Source organism: Meles meles, chromosome 13 (genome assembly GCF_922984935.1).
Source record: "Meles meles chromosome 13, mMelMel3.1 paternal haplotype, whole genome shotgun sequence".
In the NCBI taxonomy this organism is placed as follows: Eukaryota; Metazoa; Chordata; class Mammalia; order Carnivora; family Mustelidae; genus Meles; species Meles meles.
Window position 1 is genome coordinate 54,090,032 of NC_060078.1, and position 24,190 is coordinate 54,114,221.

Below are 24,190 nucleotides of genomic sequence, written 5' to 3' on the forward strand. Positions count from 1 at the left end.
CATGATCTCAGGGTCCTGAGAGCAAGCTCCCCGTTCAGCAGGGAATCTTGCTTCTCCGTCTCCCTCTGTCTCTCCCCCAGCATGTACTCTCTCTGTCTCTCTCTCAAATAAATAAATGAAATCTTTAAAAAATAAAAAAAAGGAGCTTGTTGGGAATGAAGGGTTGATTTCAATTTAGTAAACATGACTAGAACAGCAAAAGAACCCCTCATACTTGTAAAAGACTAGAGTTGATAAAATGTTTTCATTGACATGATCTCATCCAGCCATTGGCAAAAGCCTGTGAAGTCAACATTAATCTGATTTTACACAAAGATATTGAGACAGAGGCTACGTGATTGACCATGATCCCATAGGCTGTAGGGGGCAATGTGAATTTGAACTCAGATCTGTCCATATCCACAATTCTACTGCTGCATCCCCAAGAAGCAAAGCGAGAACTAAGAAGGAAGAGTGAGCTATCTGCCATCTTACAATCTCCGTATTCATTCCATTGGCTGAAGACAGAGACTTATGTGTCCTTGCGTCCCCCAATGCCTCATGCAAATAGAGTATGAAGAAGTACACGTTGAACCAATGAATGAAGAGCCATCAAAAGGGGTGGGTAAACCGTTCCAAGCACCTTACGAGCCCACTGACCCTCTCTCTCTTGTCCTTCGTTCTGACACACCAGTGTCACATGGTTTCCTTACTTGTAAGATGGGGTAGTAATAGTGCTTATGCAAGTCTATCGAGAAAAATTAATATATAACTCAAATATGTATAATACAATTATAGAGAATATTATATGAGTTAATTATATATTTTATTTTTTAAAAAAGATTTTATTTATTTATTTGTCAGAGAGAGAGAGTGAGTGAGCACTGGCAGACGGAGGCAGAGGGAGAAGCAGGCTCCCTGCCGAGCAAGGAGAGCCCGATGTGGGACTCGATCCCAGGACACTGGGATCATGACCTGAGCCGAAGGCAGTTGCCCAACCAACTGAGCCACCCAGGCATCCCATAGTTAATTATATATTTTAAATATGTAATATTTGTTGCCGAGAATTAATATTGGAAAAATGTTTTATCCATATGCCTGGCATATAATCAGTAGTCAGTGTGTGGTAGCAAGAGTTAGTTATCCGACTCTTCTGCTTTTGGCTGGGCACTGTGGGCCTTTGTTGCTGGGCTGAGCGCAGTATTAATGGCATCTGGTCAAAGTCCCCTCCTAGGCCATTCTTTTTGTCAACTGGCGAGTCTGTCCCTGCTTTCTATCTAACTCCTCTTTTTCCTCCTTTGACAAAGGAGAGAGACTGTGTTCTAGCTCCATGTCCCCAAAGCATTTTCACCATTAATTCAACAGGTATGTATTGACCATTGTTTCATGTTTCCTGTTGCTATATTAACCAACCGACCAGCACATCCTGGCTTAAAATAATTTGATTTGTTCACGACTCTTTGATCTGGTGTGGGCTCAGCTGGGAGTTCCTGCTGTTGGTCTTGCCAGTGGTCTCTCTTAGGGCTGCATTCATCTGGTAAACCTGGCTGGAGCTGAACTCAACCTGGGTGCTGGGGTGGCTGTGTCTCTTTCTCTATGGAGACTCAGGATTTCTAACTCTTATGTGGCCTCTTCACAAACAGCCTGACTACTGATAAAGCACATCAAGCCTTCTAAAAATACAAAAGCGGAAGCTGCTAGTTCTTGAGACTCTGGCCATGAACTGGCAGTATATCACTTGTGCCCATCTTGTTGCTTAAAGAGGGCCAGTCGTGCTCTCAGGGGAGAGGGCACAAGGGCATGAGTAATGGGAGGCCTGCCCTTAATGGAACAGACTATGGAAAGCACATTCTCTGTGCCACCACTTCGCCAGGATCATTGGTGAAAACGTCAGACCAAGTTTTTTTTCTCCATGGAGCCTCCATTCCAGGGCAGTGTTTATCAAAACTTGATGGTGCATCAGAACCACTGGGAAGCTTTGTGAAAACTTAAAATACTGGGCACTCCCCCAGAGTTTCTCTTTCCATTTTTCAGGGATGGGGCCCAAGAATCTCTAGCTCTACCAAGTTCCCAGGTGATAGCTGGTCTGGGAACACTTCGAGAATCACTGTTCTGGGGTTCAGTTCTCTCACCAGAATACATCCTCAGAGATGTTACTTCAGTTGGTCTGGGGTAAGGTAATTTTAAAAAACATTTCCCTGGTGAGAAATACAAATCAAAACCACAATGAGATATCACCTCACACCAGTCAGAATGGCTAAAATTAACAAGTCAGGAAATGACAGATGCTGGCGAGGATGCGGAGAAAGGGGAACCCTCCTACACTGTTGGTGGGAATGCAAGCTGGTGCAACCACTCTGGAAAACAGCATGGAGGTTCCTCAAAATGTTGAAAATAGAACTACCCTATGACCCAGCAATTGCACTACTGGGTATTTACCCTAAAGATACAAACATAGTGATCCGAAGGGGCACGTGTACCCGAATGTTTATAGCAGCAATGTCTACAATAGCCAAACTATGGAAAGAACCTAGATGTCCATCAACAGATGAATGGATAAAGAAGATGTGGTATATATACACAATGGAATACTATGCAGCCATCAAAAGAAATGAAATCATGCCATTTGCGACGACGTGGATGGAACTAGAGCATATCATGCTTAGTGAAATAAGTCAATCGGAGAAAGACAACTATCATATGATCTCCCTGATATGAGGACATGGAGAAGCAACATGGGGGGGTAGGGGGATAGGAGAAGAATAAATGAAACAAGATGGGATTGGGAGGGAGACAAACCATAAATGACTCTTAATCTCACAAAACAAACTGGGGGTTGCTGGGGGGAGGTGGGATTGGGAGAGGGGGAGGGGGCTATGGACATTGGGGAGGGTAAGTGCTATCGTGAGTGCTGTGAAGTGTGTAAACCTGGCGATTCACAAACCTGTACCCCTGGGGATAAAAATATATGTTTATTAAAAAAAAAAATTTGGAAGGGGAGGCGAACCATAAGAGACTATGTACTCTGAAAAACAACCTGAGGGTTTTGAAGGGTCAGGGGTGGGAGGTTGGGGGAACAGGTGGTGGGTAACGGGGAGGGCATGTTTTGCATGGAGCACTGGGTGTTGTGCAAAAAGAATGAATACTGTTACACTGAAAAAATAAATAAAATGGAAAACAAACAAACAAACAAACAAAAAAAACATTTCCCTGGTGATCTGAACATGCAGCCAGGATTGAAAACCACTGCTTGATAGTCTATTCTGTCTCCTTGTCGTTTTCCTGACAAGGTCCCTGAGCTAGTCACATTTTGCTTTACCTTTCTGACCCCACCTGAATATTTCTCTTCTTCAAAACAAGGGTTCTCAAATTTTGCTGCACTTTATAAATTTTGCTACAATTTAGAATTCAAAGTCTCAATGTCCAGGTCATACTCCAGGCCAATTAAATCAGAACCTCTAGGGATATGACCCCAGCATTATTTTAGAAACTCTCCAAGTGATTGCAAAGTCCAACAAAGTTTGAGAATGGGTGCTTTACCATGCCTTAGTGATATTATCATGGTAAACATTTCTCAGTTTAAAAACCAACTTTCCTGGGAAGCCTGGGTGACTCAGTGGGCCTCTGCCTTCGCCTCTCTGCTCAGTGGGGAGCCTGCTTCCTCCTCTCGCTCTCTGCCTACTTGTGATCTCTGTCTATCAAATAAATAAATAAAATTCTTTTAAAAAAATAAAAACCGTCTTTCCCACAGTAATTTCAGTAACACTAAAAAAATGTAGAGGATATTTTAAACTAGAATTTTACCTTCTCCTCTATCTACTTCCACTTATAGCTGCATTCATGCATAGTCAATTGCATAGTCATCCTTTAAGGAGACCAGATTTTGCCACATTTGCCCTTAAAAATTTTTTATTCAAGGGGTGCCTGGGTGGCTCAGTGGGTTAAAGCCTCTTCCTTAGGCTCATGTCATGATCCCAGCATCCTCGGATCAAGCCCCACATCGGGCTCTCTGCTTGGCAGGGAGCCTGCTTCCTCCTCTTTCTCTGCCTGCCTCTCTGCCTGCTTGTGATCTCTGTCTGTCAAATGAATACATAAAATCTCGAGAAAAGAAAAGTATCATTTTTTTTAAAAAAAGTCTTTTTTACTTAAGATCACCAGGAACTTTTGGTGAGGAAGGGGTTAAGATGATAGCCCAGTTGCATGCTGGGAATTGTAGTACAAGATCAGCACTTCCCCCTGAAGCACTATGGACCTCCAAAGCAGCACCCAGGATCCCGCATCCCACTGACCCTTTGGGGAGGCAGCGCCCTGTAGTGGCTAACACTGTGGGCATCAGACTCAGATGTCTGGGTTAGATCCCAGTGCCACTCCTCACCAGCTGCAGTACCCTGGGCACACTACTTCATCTCCTGGCCCTAAGTTTTCTTTTCTGTAAGTGGAGGAAATAATAACAGCAACAATAATAATACATATCTAGCCCATTAGATTACTACGAGGAATAAATGAATTAATTACAAAAAGAGCTTAGAACAGCAGATGACACAAAATACGCATTCTTTAAGTGTCAGTTTATTCCTATTGTCTTCTAACTCCTCTCTTGGCCAAAGTTGGACCATAGGAGTCAAAAGTCCCCAATTCCATAGTCAGGACACAAGGGTTTAGCTGTCTTTTGAGATATTACCCATATCTGTTTGTCTAAATTGTCCTCTGGTCATTCTCTTAAAAATTATATGGTTGGTTGGTTGGGATGATAGGTTGGGGCCAAGGGGTACAATATTGGCTAACAAATGCTAGCACACATATCGTCCCCTAGTGAGTGTCCCATGGTTTCACCTGCCCAGCCCTCCTCTCTGCTCTTGGTAGTAAGACCAAAGTTTCCTTTGGGGTGCCACACCCCTCCCACTGCATCCACGCTTGGTGGGATTGCTGCCCAGGTGTCCGTTCCTGTAGCAGATGGGTGGGTACCTGACTCCAGCTCAGCCCACCTGGCTCTCTCCTCTGGGGAGGAACATGGGGACAAGAACTGGTTGGAGTGGATTCACCTGAGGACCTTGTCTCTTGTCTCCTGACGCCTAGATCCTCAAGCTCCCACAAGTTTCTCCTTTCTGAAACCTACTTAGACAGCCAGTCCTCGGATTCTGCGAGTCACTCTATCACCATGGCAATGAGGGCCTTTTATGCTAAGACTGGCAGAATCAATGTCTGACACTTTCTACTAAAGAGTCCTCGGTGACAACACTCCTTCTAAGTAATCTTTAAAATCTGGTCCTCTGCTCACTGCCCTTGCCCACTTCCCATCTGATTTCTGGCAGAACTATCAGTAGCCGAATGTCTTCTTTGTGACATGTCTTCCACGTGCATTATCACTAATTAATATCAACAGTGTAAAGATGGCATTATTACTATTTTATCAATGTAGAAAATGAGGCACAGAGAAGCCAAGCAACTTGCTCAAGGTCACACAGCTAGTAAATAACAGAAATGATATTCTGACCAGTCTACTTACTGCCCTCAATCAGTAAGTGAATTCTTTTGGAATTGAGATCAACATTTCTCAGCCATTTCACAGACTCCTGGGGTGGGTGAAGATCTTTCTCATCCTCTGAAGAAGGGTTTTCTTTTTCTTTCTCTTTTTTTGGTCCTAGACTGATTGTAGTAAGCAACATTTTACATCACAACCATGCGTGTACACACACACACACACACACACACACACACACACACACAAGAACTGACGCCCATTTGCATGTGTGAGTGTTTGTAAAAGGGACGCAGGGCTAAGCTGGAGCTTTTGAGGCTCATAATAATGATTTGTTTACTTGCATAATGTGTGTTTCCTAGGCCACAGCCAGCCTGAGGGGAGAGCTGGGATCAGAACCAGCACAGGCTGTTCCTCTCTCCCTCTGCTTTCATCGGCTTTCCCAGAAACTACAGCCCCTCCACAAAGCCCCTGTCCCGTTCCTGAGGGTGTCTGGAGAACTTCGCACATGTGCTCCCTAACACACACCAGGACCTCACCTCGCTTCTCTTGTGCTCTGGCTCTCTGCTGGGATCATTGCCAACTCCTCTGTGTGGCTGTCACTGTGGCTGGGCCATTAATATTGAGCTGCTCCTGGTGGAAAACCCAGGGCCTTTGGTGACATATGAGTCACGGGCTTGCCCTGTTGTATCTCCATGGCAATTCGGGTGCCACAGCATTGGGCACAGTTCCTCACAGCACCCATATACAAGGCCATGATGGCCACTAACCTAGAAAGAACACCCTTTGTTCCAGGGACCCGAAAGTAGATTCTTCTTACCCCTTCTAACTTACACATGTTGAAGGGCAGCAGGCTGTCAACAATCTCTGTCCTGCATTCATCACCAAAACAAACTTCTTTTTGTCCGGCTCTGGACCATGCCCTTGGACTAGGCTTGGATGTTCTTACTCTCACCCAGACTGGTGAGTTCTTTTCCCAGGAGGATCCTTGGTTGCTTTATGCAAATAGACTCTTGGCAAGGCCGCATTCTCTCACCCCCCACCCCCACCCCCCGCCCCCAACAAGTCCCTGCTTCCTAGAGTGAATACAGACTTAAGATAAACCCATTTTTATTTGAGAGCTTTGGCTTCCCAGGTCTTGAGAGTCGCATGTTCAGAGTTCAAGTCTTGTTGCCGCAATGATGACAATGATGGTAACAAGTTGTCCTCACGTATCAGACCCCACACTAAACACTTTAGATCTATTTAATTCTGTCAACAATTCCATGTGATATGTATTACTAATATCCTCAAGATACAGAAGAGAAATCTATGGCTTAGACAGTTTACACTGTAGCCTGTGGTCACACGGCTGGCAACGTGCGGAGCCACCCCGAGATCCACTCAGCTTCTCCTCTACAGCTGGGCCTGTGCATCTAGCCTTCCTCAGCCAAGCCTCCCAGCCCCCTTGGGCATCCTTCCAGCTTTGTTTTCATCCCTTCTAGCCTACTCTCCCAAGGGTCCCCACCATAATCCATAGGTGGGTTATCAAACCGTCTCTAAAGGTGTCCGACTTGGTGGAAACCCCTAGCTTCCACCCTCCCGATTCCCACATCTACTCTGTGCTGTACCAGGGCTTCCTGGAGGAGGAGGAGGTTGTGGGGAAAGGAAGTCTCATCAGCAACAAGAGCCCCCTCTCCCCCTCAAGACTTCAGTATGGCAAACTGCTCTTCCTAGCCCCCTCCTCAGATCCAATTTGGGAACCAGGCAGTTTCTCTTCCCTTAAAAGGCCATCAGCATTCCACATTACACGGTTACAATTTTGCCTGATCTTAGTGGGTTAGTGGGTGTTTTAATTGAATAAGGAATTCAAGTCTGGGCTTTAAATGCCAAAGAGAAAGAAAAAGTTACTGTCTTTGTATGCCCATTGTAATTTGTCCTTAGAGACCCCCTCCCTCCCCTCCCCATAGTCCCTTTTCCACTAGAACTGACACACTGAACCACCAGATAAATATATCCCCAAGTGAAGTTATGGGCATGATTTCTTTCCCTCATTCATTTGCCCTTCTGCCTTTGTCCGGCCAAAAATGAAAGTGCTCACCCTTTCCCTGAGTGTCTACAGAGTGCAAAGCAAAGGGCTGATCAAGCAATCTTGATAATTTGATACATTTGAAAGTGAAACACAGGGAGCGACTTACCCTGTTTAACCACACTGATCCATTTCACCACATCTCTGTGAGAACTTCACCTCACACAGAATGGTTACTCTGCTCCCCACCATCTGTATGACCTCTTGGGAACTCAGTTTCCCCACCTGTAACATTTTGGGGATTGGATCTGAAAACTCTGAAATTCCTGAAGGTTCTGGGGGTCTTTATTTTATAATTACAAAATGCATCATTTATAAGTCATATAAGTTAGGGGATGGGTAGTTAGAATAAAAATAATCCTCTATGAAATTTTTACCACATAATTATTTTATGGAACAAGTTTCCAGTGTGCACTTGAAACAAGACCCAATTTATAGAAATCTGGCTTGCAGCCAACTTTTAAGTGACACTTTTACCATTTCAAGTGGGGCTTGCCCATGGGTCACAGTTATTATAAACACTATCATATATTGCTTCCCTCCATAGAGACTTAGATAGTGAAACATTAGTAGAATCTACTCTAAAATCATTACTTCTCTTGCATGGAGGTTTTTTCCTTTTCTGTAAAAATATAACACATTTATATGCCCTCAAAAACCGGTCTAATGATCATAATCTATTGGTCCTTTTGAAGCACAAACCAGATTATTTCACTCCTTGCCCAAAACACTGCAGAGGTGTCTGCTGTCCTCAGAGTCGAGGCCGGTCCCTTGGGTCTATTTGCCTTATCTGGAAAGCTCCAGCTCTCTCTTTCATTCCCCCTTACCTGGGAACTCAGCTCAGTCATTACTTCTTCAGGGAATTATCTTCTGGCCCCCTTGATGAGATCAAATTCCTCTATTGTAACTCTGAGACGGGATGTGAAGTTTCATTGGATGAGCATGTCCTGGTCATGAATAGCCTCTACACTCTGTTGTTGCTCTAGAAGGTGAACTGTTTGCTCATCTGTCCAGGCACTGAAGTCCCTGCAGGATCTCTGCCCTTATGAAGCTTACAGTCTTCTGGGTAAACAGAGGGTAACCAAATGCAAGAGTGAACATGCCTGCCACTGCCCCCCTCCCCCCACCTCCAGAGCTTAGAGAAATTAAACAAGTGACTGCAGTGAGCATGGGGCATGTGATGGGAGGGAAGGGGTAGACCACCAATGCATCAAGTTCCTGTGGAGGATGAGTTTGGTCATAATCATGCATTTGCTCAAACAGTCCTTTTACTGTTTTCAGTCTAAGAAGCTGACCAGGAGAAAGGACTATAGACTGACATCCCCTGGCCAGTTGGGCCAGCTCCGGAGTGGCCGACTTCAGCATGGTAAGAGAACCAAGGGTCTATTCTCCTCCTTGTCCTCCAAGCCAAGGGTCTTCCCACCCCCTTGGACTATACCACCTTGCCCCAATGTCAAGGTCTGTTTGGTTTTCATTAAATAAATTTTCTATTCCAAAGATATGTTCTCCTTCCCATCAGATATGACAGTGAGATAGCTTACCACTTTGATGTAATGTTCATGATATTTATGGAACACCTATGCTACCATCCCCATTTCACAGACAGGCGAACAGATGCAGGGATAAGGCCAGTTAGCTTGTAGCAGAACCGGGACCTCAAAGCCAGGGCTCTGGCTCTTAATCCCGTGCTTTCCCAGCCCTGTCTGAGCCTCCTGACTAAACCAGGCTTTTACAGGTCCCTCAGAAGCCAAAGTTGGCTGCCTCCTGCTGGCAGGGAGCTCCCTTAGGGCTTCTGGTCCTACAGCTGATGAAGGGAGTGTGAGAAAGGAGGAGGGTGGATTATGCACAGGGGCTGTCTACACCCTCATTTCCTCCCTCATCATGGAAGGAGGGGATGGCTTACACATGGGGGTGGGGGGCGGATTATGAAAAGCAAGAATTCATAAGAGTTGGTAAGTGTCAGAAAAGTGTTTACTCACATTCATTCCCTGAAAGTCACATTCTCCATGTGTTCCTATTTGTCTTTCAACGATGGCATCAGTCAGGTGGAATCAGCAAGCGATACCAAGGTTTTAGCCAAATGCTACTGGGAGAGAGAGAGAGAGAGAGTTTCATTTAACTTCATTTTTCCAGCCAGGGCTGGCTCCAAAGCGAGTTTTTCTCACTCGGTCTTTTGCTACATGCACAGCAGATTCCCAGAGGTTTCTGAGACTGCCGAGATCTGATACAAGATGACTGCTCCCACCCACCCGCCCACCCACCCACTAATAAGACATAAAGCCGTCCTATTTTTCGTAACAATTAAAGGGCCTCTCGGTGCAAGCAAAACGCTGTTTATTTTCTGTTACATCACTTCACTTTGCCTTCGAAGACTGGTCTGTGCTCAGTGTTCTCGTGGTGATGCAAGTCGGCTCTCTCCTCCAGCAGTTGGGTCCCTCCCATCGCACAGCACCTCACAGGTCTCTTCCCAGAGCAGTGCGTTGCTGGAGCGAAGAGCAGCTCACGAATCAGCTGCAGGTCCCCGTTTTGAAAAGCAGAGATACAGAGGCAAAGGAAACGGGTGGACTCCTGTGTGACCTGTCTCAGAGCAAGACAATCACCAGCTGAATTCCAGAAGCCCTGTTCATGTTTGGGGATATTTTTTCGACTGCATGGAATCAGAGAGAAGCCAAAGGATGGGAACTGCCTGCATCCCCCTGAAAAGAATTGCTTATTTCCTATGTCTCTTATCTGCGCTTTTGCTGACTGAGGGGAAGAAACCAGCGAAGCCAAAATGCCCTGCTGTGTGTACTTGTACCAAAGATAATGCTTTATGTGAGAATGCCAGATCCATTCCACGCACCGTTCCTCCTGATGTTATCTCATTGTAAGGCCCGTAAGCATTTTGATATCTAATTTACGATTTAAAAATTCCAGCCGATGTATTTGGGGCTTTGTATGTATCGGTAGGAGGGCATGGAGAGAGAATTTCCTCTTGCGTGCTTGGCCATTTGACAGTGCTAACATTTTGCTGCATTTGGAAATTTTAATTTTGATTAAGCTGCTATGGAACATGCTTAGATATCCCCCACCCCTGAACATTATTATGAGAAACCTGTAGCCGATTTCATCTCTCCTGCTCCATCTGGGAAGGAACAGTATGGTACTTCATAAAATAGTGTCAAAATAGTGACTGTTTTGCTAAACTGGATTAACATAAGGTTTGTTCTGTGTGTGTGCGTCTCTTTGTGTATGTCTGTTTGTTTGTTTTTTGTTTGTTTTCTTTCAGATCCTTTGTGAGATCTGGTTTTACTGAAATCTCAGAAGGGAGTTTTTTATTCACACCATCGCTGCAGCTCTTGTGAGAAATATTTATATCATGACTATTTTTAATATAGCATATATTTGGATAAGCCCTCTAGTAAAACGATCTCAATATTAATTTTGTCAAATGTGATTGCATTTCTGGGAAGAAAAAGACGATCAGTAAAGTCAGAGGTAGCTGGGTTTGTTTGGGACTGGACACAAGCAGTGCAGGTTGATTCTTTGCAATGGTAAATTTGCTAACCTGTAATGCTGGCTACTCAAACGGCTATTTATGAAGTTGTTGGAATGTTTGCAACAATGCTCCCAATTCCATGCCACTATTTTACTTTCATTTTTGACTTGGGAACTTTGCTTATTTTGCCCTGGAGTTTTTGAATTAGTCGATAGAGAACCCTGCATAACATATGCGCTCAAGATGTTGTCTCCTGGGGATCTGGGGCGGGCTGCTACTCTGTATGATTTACCATGTGGGGAAAAACAAATCCGGGTACTCTCTAGGTAACTCCTTAATATATTAACTCTCGTGAGATTGTTTTCTAATCTCCCATCTCTTATAACTAATCGCCTTACAAGGAGGCAAAGAAAATATTAATATAGGGTGGTGCGAAGGATTAGTCTTTGCTGTATGTTTTGAGTTAGCCACGAGGGAACCACCTATTCTGGCTATGTCTCAAAATAGTCAAAAAACAATATTTGACTAAGAAATTCGATTTCTCCACAGGCACAATATCACATGTATAATTTGTTCTGACGTGTAATGTTTGGCCATTGGAGTGCTAGTTCTTAGAGCTGGACCATGTGAGGGTCAAGAGGTCTCCCCAGACTCAGGTGTCAGGCGACAGATTGAAGTTGTAGTAATATGGTTCCAGGAGGAAATTAGCCAATTGTTGATCAACTGAGTTTTCGTTATCTGAACTGTATGATTCAGGACACAAGTTTTTTGCTTGCTTGTTTTTTGTTTTTTGGGTTGGTTTTTTTTTTTTTTTGCCTTAATTGGCCATTTTGGCTGTTTGAGGTTATGTATACAGAGACAAACAGCATGATTTGAAACTGGAGAGACCTGTGTAAATCTAACCCTAGCACTCACTAGAAACTAGACAAGGAATCTTGTGCAAATGACTAAATCTCTCTGAGCCTCAGTCTCCTCATCTATAAAATGGAGGTATTGATACATTGAAGGATTATTATCAGAGATAAGATTTAAGTAGAGAAAATGCTTGGCATCGGGTATGACAAATGGTCACACATTTTAGGAAAGGTAGTGTTTTTAATTTTTACATAAAGCTAAAAAGCTAAAAAAAATCTATAAATTAAATCTGTTAATCTGTTGTGTTATCTATATGAAATTCCAAAACTGGTTTGACTATTTCTTTGAATTCACAAACCTGATCAGGTGTTCGGACATTATGTAACAATGTTGGCTAATGTCTTTCTACTAGCTAGTGTCTTGGGGTGATATGCAATTGAGCAGAATATTCTTAAGGGATTTATCTGATTGATGGCTACTGGTATGATTAGGGGAAGAGTTAGCACATCAGACAAATCCAAAAAAGAGTCTTCAGTACATAGAGAGGTAAAGTCTCCCATGGCAGGATCCTTCTGCAGCATAAGAATTGGTTGTATCTGAAAAGTGATAATTGTGCTTATGTTGTCCACTTGTTAAATAAATAAATGGCTCATTTAAAGAGCATCCTTTTCCAGAGCTAAGGCACCTCTTTCCCTCCCAGGATAGTTAAATAGATGAGTCCCTAAAATTCAAGGAGAAGCATCAGTCAACACATTCTAATATTCCAACACTAAATAGACATTAGCTGTGACACAGAAAACCTGGACTGAGCAACCCAATCAGTTAGAACATGTCTACTTTTTTTTTTTTTTTTTGCCAGGGGACCAGCCTCCCAAGCGCAGATGCTGGACAGTGGTATAGGAATAGTTACCGGCTGCTGCGGGGTAATGTGATTACACGTATTTAGAATCACAGAGGGAAGCCAAGGAACTGGTTTTTAAATAGCCCACACCGAGTGTGTGCCATGCCCCTGTGTCCCATGCTCTGAGTTCCTATGGAACATTCCAGCCCTTATTTCTAAAAGCAGTTCAGGTTTCAGAAATAACAAAAGGACAAGGAATTCTTGCCCTGTATGTCCTTACTGAACTCACTTTGGCTAACCTCGACATGCAGATTTGTGCCTGGGCAGAGCTTATGCACAAGTGTCAGGTGTCAAACTTTGTCTCTGATCCCGGCACCTTGTTTCCTAAAGATTTTGCTCCCTATTCTTCCTGCTCAATGTTCTTTGCTTCCTCCTCCTCTTCAGAAGAGGGTCTAATAAGCTCATTTTCACCGAGAAGGAACTAAATCGTAAGGCTCCAAATGGGAATTGTGCCATAATCATAACGTTGATGGGAATAGATGGTTCACGGATGAAGAGTTCTTCTGTGGGGCAGGGCCACCGTGTGCCCTGAAAACCCCACGTGGGCTGCCAGTCCCTCCCGGAACACGAAGAGGAAGGGGCCTGAATTTGCCTTTGTGTGACTTTGGCCATCAGACAAGGCCTGGATCACAGCAGCGGTGGCTTGTGTTTTGCAATGAATTCTAACAGCCTTTGTGACCATGGATTACCAAATTGACCTGTCCTATCCTGTGAAGGGATAAACTTCAGACTTGATGCTGCTTCATTGTTGTGCAAAGACAGTTGGTTTCTTGCTCTGTTGTTGAAAAGGGAAAAGAAATGGCCCATTCCCATGATCCATGCTAACAATCTGATAATTTTGTTATGGTCCCAAATGCTTTTTCAGACCTTCTGCAGAAGCATGATGAGAAGTACTTTTTGGAAATGTCAGCCTGGGGTACTGAGGAAAACAGAGGCAGTGCCCTTTTAAATTACACACAGTGTTTGGGGAGGAAAGATCCTGCTAGGCCGCGGCTGACAATGTGTTTTGGAGGGCAAGAACAGAGGAGAGGAGAGAAAGAATAGAATTATCTAATAAAAATTCATCAAAAACACTGAACAAAATGTTTAAAAAATATCTTATTTCTGGTTTTAAACAGCCACAATAACAAAACTTTGCCCGGGCAAACGCAATTTCATTCATGTTTTCCATAGAGTCAGTTGTGAGACATAACCAATGAGAATGATTATTCATTTGGGTTTGCATTTAGCGGTGGGGAACAGTGCTTGTAGCAAATGGAATTTGCAGAAATGTGTTTTCACACATTAAAGCCCTGTTCTTCTCAACTACAGACTGAAATCCCCAATGACAAAGGCTCATTTCAGAAGTAAAATTCTAACTGAAGAGTATAAAATGTGGCCACATTGCCATTTGTTTATAAAATTTTTAATTAACAAGATCCCTCCAACTCTTGAGAGAGTTCTGTTTGCAGGGAGCAAATTACAGGGTTGACTTTAGTATTGTGCTCAAAAAAAAAAAAAAAAAAGAAAAGAAAAAGAAAAAAAAATCCACGTATATAAGAATTCAATGTGGTCAGAAAAAAAATTCTATTTATTCCAGTGAGATTTGGTCCTATCTGACTCAATAGAATTGATCCCTCTGGGGGAAAAAAATAATCACTATTTCTCTTATTTTTTTTTAAATATTTTATTTATTTATTTGACACAGAGAGAGAGAGATCTCAAGTAGGCAGAGAGACCGGCAGAGAGAGATAGGAGGAGGCAGGCTTCATGCTGAGCAGAGAGCCTGATGCGGGGCTGGATCCCAGGACCCTGAGATCATGACCTGAGCCGAAGGCAGAAGCTTATTTAACTCACTGAGCCACCCAGGCCCCTCCACTATTTCTCTTATTAATCCATAGTCAGCACACAAGTACATAGCCCCTAAGAAGTAAAAAATTAAAAAAGGAAAAAGCAAATACCATGAACAAGATAAATAATATGTCCATCCTTATTAAGGTTTTATCATTTAGTCTTTCAAAATACTATCTGTCTAGGAAAAAAATACCATATCTCACCTTTGCAGTGATTGACCCCTTTTTCTATTCCTCCTTATATTACAAGAATAAGAAAAATGTAGCACCCTTTAATGACTACTCAAGCCAGACCTAAATGCTAAGGGGCTTCTGGGGTAATTGTTATCGATAAGCTTGGTTTTGTTTGGGGCCAGCTGATGCCCCTCACAATAGACGACGAAGTAACAATTTCAGTCAGCAACTAGGTTGTGTTGTCTACAATATGCCTCATGACCCATGGCTCTGATTTTCAGCTTTTTAATTACTTAGTTGTTGTGACTGGAAAGCAACCTTGTGCAATCAACGTTTTCTCTCAAAACGGATTTCTTCCTCTCAATTATTCAAGCAAGAAACTTAGGAGTTACTGGCCCTCCTCCTTCACTGTCCACTTCCAACCAGACAAGTCCTCTCTCAAACAGGATGAGAACCTGCCACCTCCTCTTCACCCCAAGGCCATGGCCCTAATTAAAGCTGCCATCAGGGGTTCACGGGCTGCTGTGGGAGTTTCTGCATCTGGTGCTCCTGCTACCCGCCTCCATTAGTGTTACTTCCAGAAACACTGATCTCATCATGTCACCCTGCGCTTGGACATTTTTAATGGTTCCCCGGAAACAGAGAAAGTCTGAACACCCGAGTTGGCATTAATAGAATGTAGATATTTGGGCAAGGTCATCATTTATAATATTGATACCATACGTGCATGCACACACACACTACACGTGCACACAGACACTCCCCAAGCTCCATCCATAACAAACTGAAGTACCTAATTCCCTGACCTCTGTTCTCTCAAACTCTATAGACTTTTTGGATATCTCCAGTTCTTCCTGTCATTTACTAGAATTATCTGTGCTTCTGTCTGCCCCATGTCTCTGGACATCATGGAGGGTTATCCATAGCCAAGGTTCTATTTGTTGAATTCAATCCATATTTTCACAGATTTTATACTAAAGAGTCTTGCTTTCCTAACAGCAGATAGTCACATTCTTTTTTATGCGTACTGTACCCTATCAGATTTCACGCGAACTAATTGTGTGGAGGTCTAGAAAGTGAATGGAATCAAAACAATGTGAAGAGGTTCTGTTCAGCCTCAGAATGAAGGCGTTGTTCACAGGCTCAGTTACCTCCCGCATACTGGCATTTTACGTTGGGAATCGGCCTCCTTCCCGAGGAACCAAGGACTACCCGTACAAAGAGAGTAATCCTTGGGTGATACTCCCTCAAGCCAAAGAGGAGCTCCCCAATCTGTCTTAGGGACCCAGGTAACCTAGAAAATGTGAGACAGAACACAACAGACCATCATCGGGGAGCCCCCAGGTCTGAGACTCCAGTTCCTGGAGGATGTGTACCCTTCCTCCTGAAGGCATGGATACAGACTAAATTTGAATGGGTCAGGCAGAGTCTAGTCAGGAAACTACCTTGCCTTTGGGACCAGAACAAAATAGTGGAGGGCAGTCTGGGAGGCACGGGCACATTCTCTTCCCCAGGAGAGGCCAGGGAGAGTGGCAGCGTGTTAGCGAACACCTCCTTCCTTTTCACTGCCCCTTCACTTTCTTGCTGCCTTTTTCCCTAATCTCTTCACCCTCTTTCCTGGGCTATCTCAGTCCCCTCGTCTGCATCATGTATATTGGTTATACATATAAATTATACTTCCAAAAAGAAGAAAAAGGAAGAAACATGGTGTTATGATGTTAAACTTCTTCAACAGAGATTTCTAGTGTACCAGAATTTAAAAGGCAAAGCATCCAAAGCCTTTCTTAGACCCATTACTGAGTCTCTTCTGTCCCACTTGGACTTCTTCTAGGCCTTTGACATGTAAAAAATCATATTTGCTTCCCAGGTTCTCTGGTGATTCTGGAGGTTGACTAGCATCAAGGGTGTGTGAAGGGTAAAACCCTCCCTTTATTCAGTCTGATGAGACCTCCAAAGCGAAATGTTGGTTAAGCGGTATTAAGATGGAAAAAAAAAGTTCCCTAATAGAAAGGTAATTTCCTTTCTGACTTATTTATACTTGCTTAGCTAAAAGTATGTATTCATTGTAGTGTTGCAAGCAGTAACAAAATAAAAGCAAAAGCCTCCCATCTCAGTAAACGCATTGTGGGATTCTTCTGTGCAACAGGCACGGCATTGGGCTTTGTGAGGGACACGAAGATGAGAGTTAGCTCTCTCTCCCTCCCTGCTCTGATATGGCAGATACAATTTGGCAGTGATCCCTAAAAAGGTAAATTGTAATCGCCTGTGTTTGAATGTATCACAAGGTGGTCTCTTTTTAAATTTTCTTATCCTAAGGTAGTCTTGATGGGCTTTCTCATTTTGTTCAAAATGATATTCAGTTGATTGGCGATGATGATGACTTTTGCCAACTGTTGAGATATGGGCTACAAAATGATTACAGGGCCTTTATGGTGACAGCTGTGATATCAAAATGGCTAACCTGGAGAGCTGGCAATATGGCAAGTAGCAAAGGGCACAGGTTTTGTGGTCAAATAAACATGGGTCCAATCTCCACTCTGCTGCTTGGTAGTTCTATGATTTGGGGCAAGTTTAATCAAGCCTCATGATTTGCATCTGCAAAATGGGGAATAACCATCATACCTACTGCACAGGATTGCATTGAGGATTAAATGAAACAATAGATGGAAAGTGCTTGGCACAGTTCCTGTAACTCAATAATAAATGTTAGTTTTTATTACGGTTTTTGAAAATCACTTTAATTTGACCAACCACAATATTGGATTAGATTCTGATTGTATGGGCTGTGTTTGCTTACGATCCTAGATTCAAAATGTTGTTCTTCTACCCAAAGGTGTCCATCAGAACCTGCTAAGCAATCTTGCCTTCAAATACCTCTCACTGAAAACATGAACTATTTGCCTTTCTGGGGTTAGAGGACTGAGAGGAAGCAGAATCCTCTCCCTTATTCCTCATAGAAAAAAAAAAAAAAACTGGCACCAAATTTTGTAAAACATGATTTTATTCAAAATAATTAACACTATCCAGTCTTCAGATAACTAGTTCTGTGGTAGGAGGAAAGAGGTCTGAACTCAAAGACATGAGTTTCAAATCCAGGTCAGCCACTAATGGGCTTTCTGAACTTGGGTTGGTCACGAAATACCCCTGGACCTCAGATTTTTTTTTAAGATTTTTATTTATTTATTTGACAAACGGAGATCACAAGTAGGCAGAGAGGCAGGCAGAGAGAGAGAGGAAGAAGCAGGCTCCCTGCTGAGCAGAGAGCCCGATGCGGGGCTCAATCCCAGGACCCTGGGCTGAAAGCAGAGAAAGCAGAGACTTTAACCCACTGAGCCACCCAGGCGTCCCTGGGCCTCAGATTTTATATGTATAAAATACCAGAGATAGATAAAATTGTGATTCTCAAACTCAAATGCCAATGGGGATTGGGTGATAGGAAAATAAAGGAAGCAGTTGAGTATAAGACAATAGTGGGTGGTAGTGACCAGAGGAAACCAGGGAAGACATGCCTTGACTAAAATTGACATGATCCTCAGCTCTAGCGGATCATTGCTGATGAGAATATGGTACATGAGCAGGGAGCCATATTTTCCTAATTTTCAGGGGAAGGCAAAATTCTGGAAGCAGATTTTTTTTTAAAGGCTAAAAAACAAACAAAACATAAATTGACATTTGAGACCTATCTATTCAATTAACTGAGGTGTCTTCCTGTCTTAAAAAAATTCTATTGCATTGTCTTCCATTCTACAAGTAGAATTCCTATAAATTAATATAATATAGAAGGTGGTCTCGTTAAAGAAATGAACAAAATTTACTGGATCATTTCTAACAAAGCAGCAAATTAGATTATTAAATGAAAGAGTCTCATAATATGGAATTGGCTATTATAAAGTCATCATTAAGAATAATTATGTGGTTCTCAATTTTCCAAGCAGATCCCTTGGGAATTTACCAAGACCTCCCCATGGTGACTGATGATAAAACAATATTTCATTATTTCTCCCATGGGCAGGGACTAGAGAGAAATTGTTGTGCCCATTTACATGACAAGATGGCAGGCGTTTGCCTGTGTACAATGTGATTAAAAAGCAATACGCCTTAAAAAAACAGACCAGAATTTATATGTACAAACAATTCTGGAGTCATTAGAGAATTCCTGTGGGAGGTCTTAGATTCCTCCCAGCTATGCTTCCACGGCTAAACAGTTCTAGATCCTTCTTTGCGAACTATCTTTACTGCCAGTTTCAAGCCATACAATAAAACCAGGCAAAGTTTTGTTAGGGGGTGTTTGTCATTTTTGTATTGCCTAAGGCTAAGCACTTTATCGACCTCATTTCTTTACTTCATCATCACAATAACCCCATGAGGGGATATGATTACCTCTATTCCACAGATGAAGCACTGAGTCATAAAAGGGTTTTAGGTAACCTCCTCTCTGTCACACACCTCCTAAGTGGCACATCTGGAGCTTAACCTCACATCCTCACTTTTAACTACTTGCATCTACTTCCTCTTGAACATGAATCACTGGGCTTGACTTCGCATAGTTCCATTCCCCAAATCCAACCCCCTCTCAAAGGGTCAACCTTTGCCATTAATGGAGGTATTCAGGGGAATGTGTCCTGATTCCTGAGGACAATTAATGAGAAGGAGTTTCAAAAGCCCTTTGAAAGACTGGCAGCATTACTGGCAAGAGCAACTCGTTTCCCTAGGATTTAATTCTCATTTGTATGTGTAAGCCCTGGTCTCCTTGCTTGGAAAAAGGAAAGAGAGAAGAAAATAGCAAAAGAAAAAGGACTTACATACTTTAAAGTTATGCCTTAGACCAACATTTTCTAAACTCGTGTCCTGTGGAACTGTTGTCCAGCAAGAAACGGATCTGTGCTCAAATAAATTTGGGAAACTGTACATTTTATCTCCCACCTTGGCTACGTGGTGAGTAGCCATGGCTTAGAAAAGCCTCTGGAATTATTTTATGTCATTTCACTTCTCTTCACACCTCATAGGATATTGGAATCTATGCTTTTGGTATTCATAGTATTTACTAAGTTAATTATTTATACCTCACCTTGTTCTAGAAAGGCTTGCTAGCAGTGCTTAGGCAAGTGCAAAGAACTCCACCTTAAAGGATACACTAAAACATCTATCTCCATGTAAGGAGTTAACTCAGTTTTATTAGTGTGGATTCATGGAGTGTGATATCCAGGAGAATGCCTGCCTCCCACACTGTCCAGCTGGTCAAGCAGCTTGGCACACACAGCTGCTTTGGGCACCTCCCAGGGGATGCTCCACCTTTCTGAGGAAGTAGATTACCACTCACAGCATATTTAACAGGAAAAAGCCCCTGAGCCTACATTTACACTCTCACTAGTTTTATTTGGAGCAGGTTTCCTCACAGCCATTTCCCAAATAGCTAATCCAGCATTTCCCTGGGTATGTTTCATGGAATAGCCATTAAACATAAAGCTCAATGATAAAAAGGTCCCATGATCAATAAAATTGGGAAGCTGTGTATTTCATTCCATTTTGAAGAGTCTCAGTTTATTTAAGGATAGAAAGATTAGTGTGGTTAAGAACCCTAATGATCTTTACTTACTCACTTGCCCCAGACTTATCTGTTTTTCTCTTCATGTAAAATCTCTCAACCCTATGAAGGCCTTGTATTCCAGGGAATAGACTCTGGGAACTTCCAGGCAAGGCTGTTCTAGATCTGCAGCAGATACTGGGCAGATCTGATGGGACTAAAAAGAGAAAGCATGGCCTCACCTATGACCGTCACCAGTTTGAGCACAGAATCCCAGCTTTGCCAGTTACAAGCTTCGAATTACTTTGCCTCTCTTACCTCCCTTTCCTTCACATTTTAAGAGGAGAATATAAAACCTAAATTATAGTGTTCACTTTAAGATTAATGAGTTCATAGATGGCAAGCTGCTGAAGATGAGGATTGGCACAGAATGGGCTTTCCATAAAATGTTAAGTCCTTTACCCTTGGTGCTTCAGGACCAGGGCAATACAGGCTGAATTTATAAACAACATCGGGAGGGGTGGGCTGTTGATTAGTTATGTCAATTCCTAGACTAGTTATGCCAACTCCCAGAAAGGAAATGTTTGACTGTCCTGGGATAAGAGGTAACACACCATAAAAGCAAAGAAGTAGATCCATGACTTGATTTTTGCTAGTAGGCATGTCAAGAATATTCCCAAGGGGATCCCTGCAAATCTAAAACCTACATTCTAATCCTGGCCCTGCTGCTGATAAAAGATGTATGTGACCTTGGGTAAATCTCTTAACTTCTGTAGACCTCAGTTTCCTCACCTGTAAAAAGAGGAATTAAACCACCTATCTCTCTGGAATGTCCCTCACCCCCCACCAGATTTATGTGAAGCTAAAGTAGGGCTATTTCCCATCAACCCGCATGAAGCAGACCTGGAGGTCTTCTTAAGGATCAGCTGAATTTCACTGAAAAATTTTTTTAAGGATGAGAGACCCAAAAAACCCCCCAAAATAAAACACCATGACATAAGGTGCTCACGTGTGATGCTTCCCATTTTAATGCTTTCCTGTCTTAAAAGTATATTTTAAAATATTCAAATGTAAATTATTCACATGGCACATGCCCTTAGAATGTGCGCATTTAACTAAAGTGAATCATCAGCCTATTATTAATTACCATTCAACCAGCCCTCTTCTTTTGGATAAAGGAGAATATTAGGATCTCAAGAGGCTGAATCATTTCAGCACAGCAAGCTGTACACAAGTTGTCAAATCCCTCCAGCTATGCCCCTAACTCTCCCAGCAGCTTATCGCCTGGGTGTCTTCACCTCTCATTTGCCTATATACGCACGTATACATCACAGATGTTCCTGGATTTGTGCATTTCTGTGTTTGCAGACACTACCCATGGCTGCCTCATTCCCAGGACCACACCCATAACAGTTTTCTGGGACAGGTGACAATTTCACTAGCTCTCAGTTTCCCTAGAAGTTAAAAAATCTATCTAAAGGCTCTCCCAGCTCCAGTGTTTTATGTCTATGCTCTTTGCTTAGATATTCTTTGGCAGAAGCATAGGAGACATGCTCACATATGTTATCCCATGTAATTCTTAGAATCTTCCGGGAAGTCCTTTTGTTATTATAATTCCTATCTTGACAGATGATGAAACAGATTCACCTACTTCATGTACCATGCATGTAATGAGTGGCAGTTACAACTTAAAAACCAGATTCTCTGTTCTATATCTGATCAATGCCGTCTCCAAGTGACAACCAAGTGCAGGCTGCTTACTCTTCTTCTTCATCCAGAGTAGTCCTCACTGAGGGGAGAGTAGCCAGGAGAATCTGCTCTGGCTTAAGATCATGCTCTGACACCATACAGGCCACTCGTGGGTCAATGACAATTCTGATGATCATGGAGATGTCACAAGTACCTAGAGGAAGTTTGAAGAAGTATGGGTAATACCAGGGGGCCCTTGCACAGGACCAGGTGAGCAGTTTGGCTTGAGATAAGGGAGGGTTACACCTGTCATTCAGCTGTCTGCAGACCGTCCTCCACACCACTCCCTGCTCCCCGTGCCTACTCTTCCATGAATGAAGCCCACAGAATTGCAAGCATAGACTCCTATATATTTCAAGCTAGAAACCACCTAGCCTCCTCCTTTGACAACGTAGAGATAAGTCATAAGGCCACACAGAGGATTTATGACCAATTCACAGGAATTAAGACCCCAGACTTCCTGATTTGCTCTTCACTGTGCTCCTTCCCTGGAACCTGGAAAAGTGAGGAACCTGGGCAAGAAACCACTTCAGCAGCCCATTAGCCTCATCATCGACACCTGTGCCTGCCCAGTCCTTTTGCTCTGGTGGCTTCCCATCTCTGGCTTCTTGGCTGGCTATCTGGCAGCCTGAAACTTGACTTCTTCCCCTGTAGCTAGATCTGCATTCTCTGATCTGCTCATTTCTTTACTTCTCTGTTGCCACCTTGGTTTCCCCTCAGGACTCTGAGCTCCACATTAACCTTGTTGCCCACTTTTTTCTCCTTTTGAATTAAATGCTTTGGTCCTAGATTTTCAGTTCAACCAGGAACCCCCTAACAACTTTACAGCCTTGGTGTTAATTTACTGCTTGTGAAGAGATGTGACCCACCCATCTAGGTAGTTGGATATAATAGGCACCAGAAGGAGAAACTAGAACTCAAGGTGAACAGATATTTTTCAGAGATATCATCTTCTGTTCCCAGTGAAATATTAATAATAAAATCATGAAGTCTTTTTTTAAAAAATCCTATCACTGACAGGGAATTTTAAGAATATTATTCTAGGGGCGCCTGGGTGGCTCAGTGGGTTAAAGCCTCTGCCTTTGGCTCAGGTCATGATTCTGGGGTCCTGGGATAGAGCCCCACGTCGGGCTCTCTGCTCAGTGGGGAGCCTGCTTCTCTTCCTCTCTCTCTCTGTCTGCCTCTCTGCCTACTTGTGATCTCTGTCTGTCAAATAAATAAATAAAATCTTTTAAAAAAAAGAATATTATTCTAAATACTTGCAGAAATCAAATAGGCAATTTTATTTTATTTTATTTTTTTAAAGATTTTATTTATTTATTTGACAGAGAGAGATCACAAGTAGACAGAGAGGCAGGCAGAGAGAGAGAGAGAGGGAAGCAGGCTCCCTGCTGAACAGAGAGCCAGATGCGGAACTCGATCCCAGGACCCTGAGATCATGACCTGAGCCGAAGGCAGCGGCTTAACCCACTGAGCCACCCAGGCACCCCCAGATAGGCAATTTTAAAAGATTATTACCTTTCAAGACTTACTGGATGCCTTACTCGGAAGTAAAGTCATATTTTTAAATGCTTTCCTTTCAAATAAAAAAGAATAAAAATATATGAATTGAGCACTAAACTCAGTATCTTGAGGAAATCAAGAGAACATAAATAACAATCAGATACAATAACAAATTAGGAAGCAGTAGGAATAATAAATAAATCCAAGATTTGGTTCTTGGAAAAACCCAATAAAATAGCAGACATTTGAAGGAAGCAACACTCATAAATGAGGAAAGCATCAATTATTCAACAAAAGGTTTTGAGTAAATTTGAGTAAGTGTTTGGGAAAGAATGAAGGCAGTGTTTCACCTCACATTATACATAAAAGAAAGTTCCAAATCGATTGGGGAGTCAAACGTTAAAAAGAAAAAATTTAAGAGGGTGGACGTAGGTGATATTTCATTGATCTTTATGTGGGAAAGAACATTTTAAGAATAAAAGCAAAGAATATACAAGGGAAGCTGATACATTTTGTTAAAAATGTAAAATGTTTAACTGTTAAAAATCATGAATGAAAAGACAAATCATAATCAATAGGGAAAAACTCTTAGCATCAAATAAAGATAAGAAAAGAGTAAGTAATGTTTTTAATATATAAAAGGGCTCA

The 24,190-nt window shown here is 42.6% G+C and overlaps 1 protein-coding gene and 1 long non-coding RNA gene across 2 annotated transcripts in view; one reads left to right on the forward strand and one right to left on the reverse strand.

The window, feature by feature from the left end:
• Window positions 1-7,911: 7,911 nt before the first annotated feature.
• On the reverse strand, window positions 7,912-9,974 carry LOC123955438. Its single transcript, XR_006821276.1, has 3 exons — window positions 9,885-9,974; window positions 9,506-9,609; window positions 7,912-8,588 (listed from the first exon to the last, which is right to left on the reverse strand). It is a non-coding gene; the product is annotated as an uncharacterized LOC123955438 (long non-coding RNA).
• Window positions 9,953-24,190, forward strand: part of LGI1 (leucine rich glioma inactivated 1) — a 39,676-nt gene continuing 25,438 nt past the window's right edge. The window contains exons 1-2 of the mRNA XM_046027485.1: window positions 9,953-10,392; window positions 10,795-10,866. Of these exons, the coding sequence (XP_045883441.1) occupies window positions 10,178-10,392; window positions 10,795-10,866 (287 nt within the window). The 5' untranslated portion in view covers window positions 9,953-10,177. The remainder of the gene's footprint in view (window positions 10,393-10,794; window positions 10,867-24,190) is intronic.